Genomic DNA, 12,447 nt, shown 5'->3' with positions numbered 1-12,447 from the left:
GCTGTCTAGTGCTGTACACAGGACTTTTTTTCTTCCTGGCTGCTACAGCATACTGCAGCGTCCAAAGCTCTTCTTGCATCAACTACACGGACCCTTATTTCCAAGCGCAGATGGATCAAATGTCAGCATAGCGTGTGAGGGCGGTGCAGTGGAAGGCTTCCTCCCTGCGCCGCATACTCACTATGACACGGCATTTTCTCCGCGCCGCGTGATGTCACAACCCTTCCACCCACCTCCTCTGCTGCAGAAGTCTGTCTCCTGGTGTAAAGTCCCAGGCCGGGGGCAGGCAAAGGTTCAGGAGCTTCGTAATGGCATCTGCTCCGACTGACTTTTATCAACATGAATTGGCAGCCTAGAGCAGTGTAAGACATAGCGTACATCCAAGGTTCCCCACACTGCGCACATATTGCCCCAGCCCTCACACTCTACCACTACCTGGCCAGCAGCAGCAGGGCAAAGCAGTGCTGTGACTCGCGGGTGGGAAGAGGGCGGGGCCCAAAATATGCACCATCACTAGATTTTAGGTAAAATATGCAATAACCAGTGAGAATGGGCAAAATATGCAAATGCATATGCAAATATGCAAATGCATATAATCCTGTCTCTACTAATAAGATTATTATCATTAGTGTCACTTGGGTAACTTCATGCCATGCATACCTTGGTTGTAGGGTTGCGTCTTTTGTAAACACATTAAAGCCACTCATGGTGTGTTTGATACTTTATATAATATATTAATGATAATAATAGAACATAGTTACTATAATTAACAATAGTAAAACTGTTCTAATCAATGATTCAATTTTGTATCCCGCAGGCGATCAAGTCTAGTCATCACAACTAAATTGTATTGGGGTGGAAAGTAAGTATCATTTATGTGCTTGTGGTCAGGGCCCATTCAATCAATTAGGGACAAATCACTCTCTACCTGGACTTCCCTGATAATATATGACTGGTGTCACCTGTGTTAACCTATTTAATTTCTATCAAAGGAATTTCAACATGGGTGATTTCAATCATAAATGTAGTGGAAAGTCCAGGTAGCCAGGATTTGTCCCGTCTAGGGGCCTTATTTTGGTTCACTCTTTCTGACAAATTTCTTCTTAGATGGACAAAACCATGTGCACTGCAGGTGAGGCAGATGTAACTTGTGCAGAGAGAATTAGATTTGGGTGGGGTTTTACTTCAAAGTGAGATCTATATTGCAGTGTAAAAATAAAGCAGCCAGTATTTACCCTTCACAGAAACAAAATAACTCACCCAAATCTAATTCTCTCTGCACATTTTACATCTGTCCCCCTGCAGTGCACATGGCTTTGTCCATCTAAGAAGGATTTTGTCAGAAAGAGTGAACTAAAATAAGGCCCTAGAACGGGAAAGGTTTGAGGTATAGCTTGTGTGTATTAAATGTAAACCGCTGGAGTATATTATATTTAAACTAATAGTGTAATAAGGTCTGGGTACTATTTATAGCTCCACCTAACTGACAGACAACTCATTTACTTGTAGTGGAATAAAGAAATCTTAATCAACCTGAAAATACACATAGAAAAATAAAATCTACTATATCCTCTATTTTGTCACATGTAAGAATAGCAGCAGCCTCTGTACTTTTGTACACATTGGGACAGTATCAGGAGATTTAATTAATTCAAATTCTCTGGTCGGGGTACCCCCTGACAGTATCCCTCATGCCCCCTTCTTAATCTGGCTTTGCTTGTGGTGTTACAATGATGAGCGATGTAATTCCCATAGTAGGACACAGGGGATCTTCAATCCAGGCCGAGTTTTTACCAGGTAAAAAAAAAAACACGACTCGCCTATCTGTATTCAATCACGGGCGATTTCACCCATTTTTTGTACATTTTCGCCCATGGCATTTCACTTTTTTGTCAGGGATGAATCGGCATGGGTGAAAATGGTTGCAAAACAAGCGAAAATGGACATGAAGGGGGAAATTTACTAAAGGAAATTTGTATAAAATAGGTGTATTTGTATCCAGAAATACACTTATTTTTGACATTTACTATCCCGAAAATACGGCAATTAGTATTCGTATTGATAGCACATTAATACGAATATGAATTGCCGTATTTTCGGGATAGTAAATGTCAAAAATAAGTGTATTTCTGGATACAAATACACCTATTTTTATACAAATTTTCTTTAGTAAATTTTCCCCTAATTCTTTTTCTAGGCAAAAAATCGTCATGGGGAGTGAATTGGGTGAGTCAAATTTGCCCTAAAAATGGGCAAAAAGTGCAGATTTTCCACCTGGAGAAAAATTTGCCTGGGATTCAAAACCCCCCACAGATTGCTAAATCAAAATGAAAGACGTAAGGTGCCCGTACACGCTGCAAGAATCGCATGCATTATGCACTAGATCGCATTGCACGGCAGCATGTGCAGCACATACTTTTTGTACTGTGCGATGGGATGCCTGCGGGAGCGCACATCCCATCGCATCGCAACGCACGCTGCTATCGCCTTAAGTTAATTTTTTTAAATGACAAAAATCTAAAGGTTATTTTTCTAACCAAGTCTCTGCCTCGCTGCTATAGCTGCTATTGTGAACGGTCACTTCACTACTTACATTGAGTGCTCCAGATAACTATTTAAGCTGTACAATATAGGCAAACTGATGGACATCTCTCGCATGTGTCCACATAAGGAGATTTTGTGCTTCATAAATGCCAGTTACTGTCTTGAAATTCAATTCTACAACGTGAAAATAATGAAAATAAGATATTATAACAGTAATCCTAATTTATAAGGAAATCTATTGCATTTCATAAAACAGCTATAAGCATGCCCTCGAGCTAGAGGAGATATTGAGACAGATAGGAATTTATAATGAGCATACACAAAATATTAATGTGTGCACTTCTGCTTGTCTGACTGTATAAAAATATTAACAATACACTAGTTTAGATCAATGTGTTTTTATTGATTAAGTAGCATAATTTCATATTCTTTATATATATATTTTTTAGAGCGGAAACAGAAAGAGGTCTATCAAGGAAACACATTATTGAAGGTAACTGTCCTTGTATGTCCTCTAGTCCACGAGGGAGTCAGGATCCCAACTGTCGGGCATTTAAACAGTCGGTATTCCGATGTTGGTGTACTGACTGGCGGGTCTCCGACTGTCGGGCTGTCATCCAGCGCCTGGTGGCTAGGAAAGTCAATCCCACCACCCTTTTTCAATACGGTTGATAAATTCTTAAATTGAGTTGGTCAATTTATATACACCCCCCAACCCCCCTTCCCCGTGGAATAAAATAATGTTAAGGACCCCACAGCCAGCTCAGCCCCACACTAAAAAATAAATAAAACAGGCTTTGTGTGACAGAGATTCACTTTACTCCCCCTGCCCCAGTGTCCACTCTGAGGGCGGGATGTATCAACATACATCCGCGCCCTTCGCACGGCAGCCGCCGCGATGCTACCGCATATGTACTAACATATGCGGCCAGCATCGGGCTGCGGTAACGGAGACCCCCGCGATACCTGTGATGTTGGCTGCGGGGGTCTCCGTCACCTCCCGGCGGCTGCCAGCGTCCCCCTGTGTCTCCTCCTCCCCCCTGAAGCCGGATGTCCTCCCGGCTGTCACACCAGGGGGAGGAGATGATCACAGGAGGACAGGAGGGGGTGGGCGCGCGGACGGCGTACGTCGGGCGGCGAAAGAAGCCCATAGGCTTCTATAGGGTATCGCCACCCTCTGGGTGGCGATACCCTGGCCTGCGAAAACGGGGCGAACCGGTGATGATACATAGGAAAATGCGGTAAAACGGGGGTTTTACCGCATTTTCCCGTTAGTACATCCCGCCGTGAGTCCAGATTGATAAACAGCACTGGCACACAGCCTCTCAGGCTTCATCAATCGCTTGATAGCACAGCACATAGGTACATGTGCTGTTGCACCAATTAGTGCCATCGCAGGCAGTCATTGTGCTGCAGCACAGGCACCTATTTAATTATTATAATCCTGGGTATTTTTGGGATTTGAAAACATCTGGGATTGGAATCTTTTATCTATACCCCTTTCACATTGCAAATGCCGGGTCGCTCTCGGTATTTGGACACCGGTTTGTCCCGGGTGCAACCCGGCATTTGCAAGGTGAAGCTCCCCACAGCGATCCGGCAATAAACTGAGTCGCTGACGTCATCGGTGGGTGACGGTGACGTTTACACTGCCCAGCAACCCGGTTCTGACCCGGGATTAACCCTCCTTTTAACACGAGTCAGAATGCTAGGTTCCTGGACCTGGGTTTTTTCAAATGGCTGTTTCATACAGCACAGAGACCCAGGTCAACCGGCAACAACGCGGGTTGGACCAGGGTTATTTGTACGGTGTGAAAGGGGCGATAGAGAGATCTTGGAACAGACTTAAGTATTAACAGAAAAAGTAATAAAATATGTCACTCTGCAGAAGTAATAAAGACAATAACCAGACCTTATGCAACCTAAATGCAATAATCCAAAGAGGACTACTGTGTTGAATAACACTAATAAACAATAATTATCAACCTTATAAACTGATCACTCAGTGTCATTCAACGTAGTAATCTTCTTTTGGTTAATAAATGATTCTGCTGTCAATTGACTCACCGTCTTGCTGTAGTTTGGCAAGTGTCTGAGGGAGCAATCCAGGACACAGAAAGCGATTTTCTGCAAGGTCGGGTAAAAGTCTAATTTACTGTAGGCTTTCCTCTTAGCGTATGGTTTAATTTTTTGTTCTTCTTATAGGATTAAAGGGCTCATTACAGAGGCTGCAGCTGGAATACGTGGATGTGGTATTTGCAAACCGGCCAGATAGTAATACCCCCATGGAAGGTTAGTATGGGATGATTGGTTCTGGTTTCCTCCCTTCACCTGTAGCCACTGTAGGAAATGAATTTCTCCAATCACGGGGCAGGCAGCTTGCCATAAGCATACAGCCTGGTCATTTTATCCAAAAGCCTCTCATTTCCAGATAACACCAGACTAATACTGATTCCAGGATAAGTCATACCTATGTCAGGAAATCATTATCTCTTTTTATTTTGTCTCCTAATGAAAAGTGAATATTAAAATGCACGTGACTACTCTTTTTTTTATTTTATTTTTTTTATTAAGAAAACGTTTTTTGTTGTTTAATTGCAGTTGCAATACAATAGATACAAAATTGAAGTCTGAAAGGTTCTCTCCTGGAATGACCCTTTCAAACATGTCTTACGTTGTAGAATAAATGACGAGGGTCTAATCACACAAATGTTCTGTTACTTCAGACACACACAGGAAAAAGTATAAGGAAAAAGTGATTATTAAAAATATGAGAGGAGGGCAAGGTTCTATCACGATATTAGTTTAAAGCCCACTATACAGAACATTTTCCTTATGTGGCCCTGAACTCACAAACGATATTGTGTACACACTGAACGATAATCCTAAACTCTACCGTTCAGTAACATCACCGGTACTGGCTGAACATGCGGGTCGTTGGCTATAGTATGTAGCCAAAATTGACCTACATGTTATCAGATGGAGGGGTTCATAAACAATAGGAGGGAGCAATATGTTTTAATTTCTCATCTAATGTGTATGGGGTTTTAGTCAAATTTATGTTAAACAAATTGAACACTCCCTTCATATAGTATAGTTTCCTAACCAATGTTCCATGGGTATTCATTAGGGGGTTTATATACTTAGCACAAGAAAACATTTGGATATTTAGGTAATACGATTTATTTGCCTACAGTGAGATCTCCAATAGCATTTATATAGAAATGTTTAGAAATAATTCCCATCCATCTCGGTAACAGGACACAAGTCAGGAGTCATGGTTTTAAACGGAAATGGGTGAAACATTATCTGACATTCGGTGTGGTTCATTTTTAAATGATGTGGTTTGGTTGCAAATGGAATGAGTTTTACACAGATCATGGACATAATTCATTCCATTTACATTTTGTGGGACACGTGAGCTACAAAAGTGTCCGTGCGGTGTGAGTGCAACGGCAGTTCCCGTGCAAAACTGCTAACACTACGCATCTGTTTTGTTGCTGAAAATGTGTCTTATTCCAATTGCTATGCGAAAAATTCTCATAAGACGCAATGTAAATAATAACTTGTTGATTTAAAGGTTATGTGGCATGGCAATATTCTGGCTATATTCTGTGTGTTATATCTGCGTACAAAATGCTATGTCATAGTGGACAGAAGGGCCCTTCTAAGTGATATCTTGTATTTTCTCATCTAGTGTATTTAGGGTTTTAGTCTTTGTGTAAATGTGCCTGAACCCATGTTGCACACAGGTCTGAATGCGGTCGGTATTATGAAAGAGAATGGGTTGCATGTTGAATGCTTATGTGCACATATGCGATCACACCAGCTACACATTTTACTGAATGCTAGAGCAGTCATTATCAGTATCATTGCCAGGAACAGCTGCAGGAGGTCCATCTATGTTATTCATATTCTATTATTCATTAGGTCAATTCGCAACGGGGACTGATGTATTTGTTCTGCGCATAATAACTTTGGCACATGTGCAGGTTCTCTGTGCGAACGGCTTTGGCGGCTTGCATAGTCGCCGAGTCATTCGCAGAGATCAGGGAGGACCGGTGGCATGCGGCTGCCGGAACGGGTGTCGTCCATGTGGAAGGGCGACACCCTGTCTTCGTGGCGGCACACCAATAAACCACCTAATGATTTCTCCTGCATCGGCGACATGTGAGGGGATGAGCCTTCAATACACATCCCCCACATGGTTGCGTGGCGGTGGGGTCAACCAGAATCCAGCCCTAAATGTACAGAATAGCGAGTAACTCCAGGAATACATCCATGACACAAACGCACAAGACTCTTACATGCATTGTTGTCACTCAGTTGATACCTAGAAATGCCTATATCACATCTGCAGAGAAACAGCTGAGTTTCGTGCAACTGTGAATTCTGTGTATATTCACCAAGATGTGCTGCCATATGCATTCCAGTACACATATGCAGTAAGCAGAGGGGGAGAAGACGACAGCTATAGTAGACGCAGCTGTGTATGAAGTTATCCGTGAATCAGCTCCAATTGACTAAATGAGTGGTCTATCACTGTTCCTTTCTGCCCACACACAAGCTCCAGCAGTGCTATGCACATAGCACAGGAAGGTATTGGGGCTAATTCAATGCTACCTTATGGACGGATCTTATGCTAGGATTAAAGAGGGCTTGTATATGGATTGGCAGCCTATTCTGAGTTTTGCATATGCAGAAATTCATCTGATTAGGGCTAGTGCAGGTGCAAGCTGATAATGGTGATGGTTACATAACCAAGTACGCGGGTAGAGGTAGTGCGGTGGCATAAATGTCTGCAACTCAATGTACAGTCAAACATCCGCATTTAGTTCAGTGCACACAATGTGAGTTTAACTAATGTTGACTTTCGTACAACTCTGCATCTACTCCGAGTCAGTACAAAGCACTATATATGATTACTGCATGCCGAGAGATTTGTCTTCTTGTACTTCTTATTTTTTTGTTTAACAGCATCTGCTGGTCCATCTGCTCCCCCAATCCTGCGCAGTCATAGCTGGCATCTAACAGACATTTTACATCTTCTTGAAAAAAGCCCAGTAGTCATACTGTGCCTGTATTTCCTGAAAGCCAAAATGTAGTGATGTCTGCAAGGTCTTCCTGTCGGTGTAGAAACAGTAAACACATACTAGAAAGAAAAACAAAAGATATAATAATAATAATAATAATAATAATAATAATAATCCTATGTTGAAAGTCTCCCCTCCAGGAAAAGTCTGTACAAGAGACGTTGCATGCCTATTCAGTGGGTGAAGCCAGGACATCCTGTCACTAGGCCCTATGTCCAAATGCTGTGATTGGTAGGTTCTTGGAAGGGGCCAGGATAAATTATGGAGATTTGCATAATTTAACTCTGTCTCTTCCATATGGCGATAAAAATCATTTGTATAATCACTTCATCCTGCCCACTTGACTAGGAGACAGTGGCGGTTTTTACCTATGGGCTGCAGCCCCCCCCTCCCCCCCCTCAGGTAAAATCCACCACTGTGTGAAGCCAGATGCAGTCTGTGAGACTGCTCTGGCTTCACTGTGACTGGAAATGACTTCCTATTGGAATAACAACCTGCCACTCACCCAGGACAGTCCCATTGGGAGATGTTCCCTCCCTCCAGGATGCCATTACAGGCAGCTGCTGCTGTGGCGACAGCCCATAAAAACAGGTTCTGCGCATGCACCTAACCCAGGAACCTGAATATGCTTCTATGGACTGCTGCCGAAGCAGTCCAGAGAGGCTGGGGGTCATCGCATGTGCAGTAGCGAAGAAGCTACTGCACATGCACCAGTCCCATGATGGGGGTCAGGACTGGTAGCGGGGACCAGCAGCGGAGGGGTGGGCCCGGCATTGCGGCAGCCCTCCTCCGTCCATCTCACAACTTGAGAGTAGGCAGCTATGCAGTTAATAGCATAAGACACCTTGTTGTACAGTATGTTTTGGACAATGAGAAGAAAGGAATGACTGCTGCTATCACTTTCTTTATTAAACCTTTTTGTATTGATAGATGAGTGAACAATGAACCCAAAGAGATAACCTCTGCCCACCATTCAATAACCGTAACATGAGTTAATAACCGTAACATGAGTGCTGCAGCGGCCACCATTGTACTTATAGTTATTATATATGAAAATAGACATTAAACATCAAAGAGCATGGTAATTAAAATGACAAATGAATAAGTATGAAGCAGATAACATCTAGAAGTAACATGAATGCACTTCATTAGCAGGATCAATATAGACAAATCAATGCACACAAAATCAATGGGTGCAGAATCAATGGGTATGGCTATGGACAATTCAAAAGACAAACAATTTACCACCTTGCAATTAAGTATTATCAGGCTTACACTTTACAGATATCTAAAGGACTGAACTGGAAAAATAGGGACATACAGATGCTAATTACATAGAACATGGCAAGCATTGTAGCTATAAACAAGCACCTATGATTAATAAAGCAACTCTACTGAATGTCTCTGCTACACCGACCTTCGCACTTGCACCAGGGTAGTTCGTAGTCTTTTCCTGTACAGCACTCGGGGGTTGGTTGGCAACTATCAGGCTGGGGGCAAGCACAAGCAATCTGCCCTGGTGCATTGCAGTTGGTGTGGTAAAGAAAACTGGAGGTGTCTTTTTAAGCCCACCGCTCGCATTGCCGCCCACCCCCCTTCACATGGCAAATATGCCTGCAGGGCTGAATGTGGATATTTTTTTGCATAAACATTTTTTGCATAAAGTCTACACTGACTCTTATATCCGAATGGGAGAAAAATCATTTGATTGGTCAACAACCATCAAATGATTTCTCTTCCCTTCGGCCGCATGCGAGGTAATGTGTTCTCATACACATCCCCTTATATACTAGTGAGAGGATGCAGGTGGCATGGATGGCACTGACCTGATCGCTGGGCTGCGAGTATATGCAGCCTAGCGAACAGGCCTGAATCAGGCCCATTGCTCTGTGCAGAGTAAACACTGGCTGCTTTTCATAGCTGCCTTCCCTCCTGCATTCTGCAGGAGACTCCCTGAGACAGCAGCAATCTCCCTCATTAGTCTAGCAATCTCCCTCATCTCACCTAGCCCACATTACACTGTTACATTTTTGGGGAAAAAAGGAATGAGAGACAGATACATTTACATTGAGTCATCAGCAACATTTCCCAGCACTTTACCAAGTATAGTAGCTCTACTAACTGCTTTGGGGATCATCTACATTTGGATATAAGTCATTTTAAAATATTCAGATGTAGCAGTACACACCCACGCTTCTAGGTGCCACGTTCACAATCTCTACTAGACCAGGGACGTGCGGTGAGGTAAATGGCTGGGGAGTCCCTGGCAAGTACCAGAGTCAGATTTGCACACAATACATGCCCCCCTCCTATACCCTACACTACATTACTGACCCCTCCTATACCCTACACTACATTACTGAACCGTCATACCACCACTACATTACTGAACCCTCACACCAGCACTACATTACTGACCCTCTATACCTTACACTGCATTACTGACCCCTCCTATACCCTCCACTACATTACTGACCCCTCCTATACTCTACACCTGGGGTAGCCAACCCTAGTCCTCGAGAGCTACCAACAGTGCATGTTTTGCAGGTCTCCTCACAGAATCACAAGTGAGCTAATTAGCTCCATCTGTGTATCTTTTAAAATGTGTCAGTGAGTAATGAGTGCAGCTGTGCAGCAGCTAGGTTGTCTGGAAAATGTGAACTGTTGGTAGCTCTCGAGGGCTAGGGTTGGCTACCACTGCTCTACACTATATTAATGACCCTTGATCAGGTTGGGGAGTATGGTCCTGGAGGAAGGTGGAGGCTGTGAGGATGGAGAAGTTGAAGCAGCCAGAACAGGGAATATCTCTGTCCTGTCACTACCCATATTAACTATAGATGGTGGCCATACTGCACCCGAGTACTTTCACTGCCTCGCTAATTCCAGTGCCCATGTTCACATCCAGTCGTGAGACAATCTCTTCAGCTTGGTACATATTGCTGCTGCCCAATCTCTATATAAAAGTAAATGTTGCCAATGTGGCTGAGGTTGTCTTCCTCTCTGACAACCTTTTCATAGTGAACAAATGATCCTTTCTCTTGTGACACACAGATGGTGGTTGCTCAAATTAATTTATAGACCCATAACAGGTGCATGTTAGGGAGGTGTTGCTCTAGACATGAACAACAACAAAATAAAAAAATCAGCTCAATGCGATAGTCCAGCAAAAGAGATTTACAAACTACGTAATGATAGGATTGCAGAGATCTTACTGACATACTTTTGCAAACATATGGTAAGCCACCAGCCACGGCAAGGGGTCCTACACTGTGTGAAAATAGCAAGTGCTTTTGGGTCATGTGTATATGTATTTCTACATTGAAAGCTAACTTACCTAGAGGCAGTGGAGGTTTTTACCTATGGGCTGCAGCCCCCCCCCCAGGTAAAATCCACCACTGTGTGAAGCCAAATGCAGCCTGTGAGACGTCACTGGCTTCACTGTGGCTGGCAGTGACTTCTTATTGGAAGTCTGACCTGACAGTCACCCAAGGCAGTCCCATTGGGAGGTGTTCCTCCCTCTGGGATGCCTCCATGAGCCGCTGAGGCGACAGCCCATAAAATCTGGCAGCCCATAGAGGCTGTGGGCCAGAGCATGCACAATACCGAAGAAGCTACTGGGCATGTGCTGGTCACGTGACTGAGACAGGACAGGACCGGCAGCGGGGACCAGCAGGCACTAGTGATAGCAGCAGGGTCCAGCGGCAGCAGTGGAGGGGCGGGGCGGCATTGCAGCAGCCCCCCTTCTCCACAGAGGTTAAGAGGCGCCACTGCCTAGAGGCCCTCAAGTTCATTTTACCTTGGGACTACAAGGATCAGCATCCCCTCCAACTGCTGATCTCACAAATATTTGTGATGTAAATCTCTTGTTTTGTCCTGGTAGCAGTGTAATAAATTAAGATATACCCCTTTTCCATCTACAAGCCGGGTTGCACCCGGGATTTTGTACGCGGCTACAACCTGGGTGCGACCCGGCTTGCTATCCCATTCACACTAGTGTCACCACCCGGCCATTGCCGGGCGGGTGACGTCATCGGGAGGTGGGTCGGGGAGGCGCTAGCAAATGAAAACATCTCCCAGCGCCGGCTTACGCACTGTAGTGAACGGGACCCGGGTCACATCGACCTCGGTTACCCGTTTACACTACACAGTGACCCAGGTTGAACCCGTGTTCAATCCTGGTCGCTACCTGGGTAGAAATGCCGGGTCTCCCGACCTGGGTTATTTCTACACGGAGCGTTTCCACCTGCTTAAAATCCCAGGTTTTGTGCGCTCCCATGCAAAAACCTGGGATATTTAGGCTAGTGGAAAAGGGGTATAACAAATACCATATAGGACCAAGGTTGATACCTTGAGCTTAGAATAAAACCAGCAATGGTTCTCAGGAGGGCAGTTGTCATATTCCTTAATGAGACCCATCTCATATAAATTAGGACCAATAAACCTATATGAATTATCTGTATTAATATCTCAGAGCTGACTTAATTGAAGTATAGTACATTTAAATAAAAACATAACAATTAAAAAGACTATTAAATAACTCATTACAGCATAAAAATGGATTAGATTAAATGAAACCCAATGCAGCTGTTCTTAATTTGAACTCTGGAATCAGAAAGCAGTGTTACACGCTCAGATGGTAAAATGTAAAACTTGGTTTTGTTAATATAAATGATTCACACTTAAGCCCTGTACACACTATGCGTTTCCAGCCGCAGCTGATATTGGCGGCCGCGGGAGACCCTCTTGCCAATACCGGCGCGGGGAAGTGACAGTGGAGGGGAGCACTACTGATGCACTGCTTCATGCTTAC

The 12,447-nt window shown here is 43.9% G+C and overlaps 1 protein-coding gene across 2 annotated transcripts in view; it reads left to right on the top strand.

Annotated features, from left to right (window-relative positions):
• KCNAB1 (potassium voltage-gated channel subfamily A regulatory beta subunit 1) overlaps window positions 1–12,447 on the top strand; it is a 258,194-nt gene that overhangs the window by 209,334 nt on the left and 36,413 nt on the right. For both annotated transcript variants that reach the window (XM_083177891.1, XM_083177892.1), the window contains exons 6-8: window positions 818–862; window positions 2,994–3,037; window positions 4,750–4,836. In XM_083177891.1, coding sequence (XP_083034017.1) covers window positions 818–862; window positions 2,994–3,037; window positions 4,750–4,836 — 176 coding nt within the window. The remainder of the gene's footprint in view (window positions 1–817; window positions 863–2,993; window positions 3,038–4,749; window positions 4,837–12,447) is intronic.

This window comes from Crinia signifera, chromosome 3, assembly GCF_055691185.1.
Source record: "Crinia signifera chromosome 3, ASM5569118v1, whole genome shotgun sequence".
NCBI classification, from domain to species: domain Eukaryota; kingdom Metazoa; phylum Chordata; class Amphibia; order Anura; family Myobatrachidae; genus Crinia; species Crinia signifera.
This window is presented reverse-complemented; position numbering and strand designations above follow the sequence as displayed.